Source organism: Corvus brachyrhynchos, unplaced genomic scaffold (assembly GCF_000691975.1).
Source record: "Corvus brachyrhynchos isolate BGI_N302 unplaced genomic scaffold, ASM69197v1 scaffold141, whole genome shotgun sequence".
Classification (NCBI taxonomy): Eukaryota; Metazoa; Chordata; class Aves; order Passeriformes; family Corvidae; genus Corvus; species Corvus brachyrhynchos.
In genome coordinates, this window is record NW_008236186.1 from 129,093 (window position 1) to 129,817 (window position 725).

General features: G+C 69.9%; 1 protein-coding gene across 1 annotated transcript in view; it reads right to left on the reverse strand.

The window, feature by feature from the left end:
* Positions 1–137: 137 nt before the first annotated feature.
* The window catches only part of CAMK2B (calcium/calmodulin dependent protein kinase II beta), a 14,284-nt gene continuing 13,696 nt past the window's right edge, over positions 138–725 (reverse strand). The window contains exon 16 of the mRNA XM_017738714.1: positions 138–273. Within this exon, the coding sequence (XP_017594203.1) occupies positions 138–273 (136 nt within the window). The remainder of the gene's footprint in view (positions 274–725) is intronic.

The window sequence follows — 725 nt, forward strand, 5'->3', positions numbered from 1 at the left end:
GCGGGGGGCCCCCCGTGCGCGGGGGCGGGGGGGGGGGGGGGGTGCAGGATGTCCTGCCAGTGCCCCTGTGCTGGGAGGGGCGCCGGCGGAGCAGCCTGTGCCCCCTAAGAGACCCATTCTCTTAGTCTAAAGTGCTTTCAATGCTGCGTCAGTGCTGGCTGGATCGTCCTGAGCCCCCCACCCTGAACCCCAACACCCCCCAGCTGCCCTCTGCCCCCTGACGTGGCACCCACCTGCCCCCTGCCAAAACCTGCCAGCACCTGGGACTGGCACCTGCGACATGGGGTGGGGATCAGTGGGATGGGGACACGGGGGTGCGACTGGTGGACCCTCCCAAAGGCACCCACCGTGTTCCCTGCGCAGCAGTGCCCAGGATCAGTCTCGGGCCCCCCAGGGGAGGCACTGGACTGGGGTGGAGGGGAGAGAGTCTGTGTGTGTCCCCCCCACCTCACTCACCCCCTGGCAGCCCCCTGTGGCTGGGACCCCCGTGGGAATTCAAAAATAAAGAGCTCTCTCTATGTACAGGGGCCGGGGCAGGACAGAGCAAAGCGGAGCCCAAAGAACAACATCCACCACCAGCGACAGCAACACGCCACGAGCACAGCCGGGAGGGGGGCTGGGACCCCCCTTCCCCCCCCAGCAGAGACGGGCCGAGGGAGGGGGCTGAGCCCCCCAGCGCCCTCGCCTGTGGCCGAGCGGCTGGGGGGGGGGGGGGGGGGGGGGGG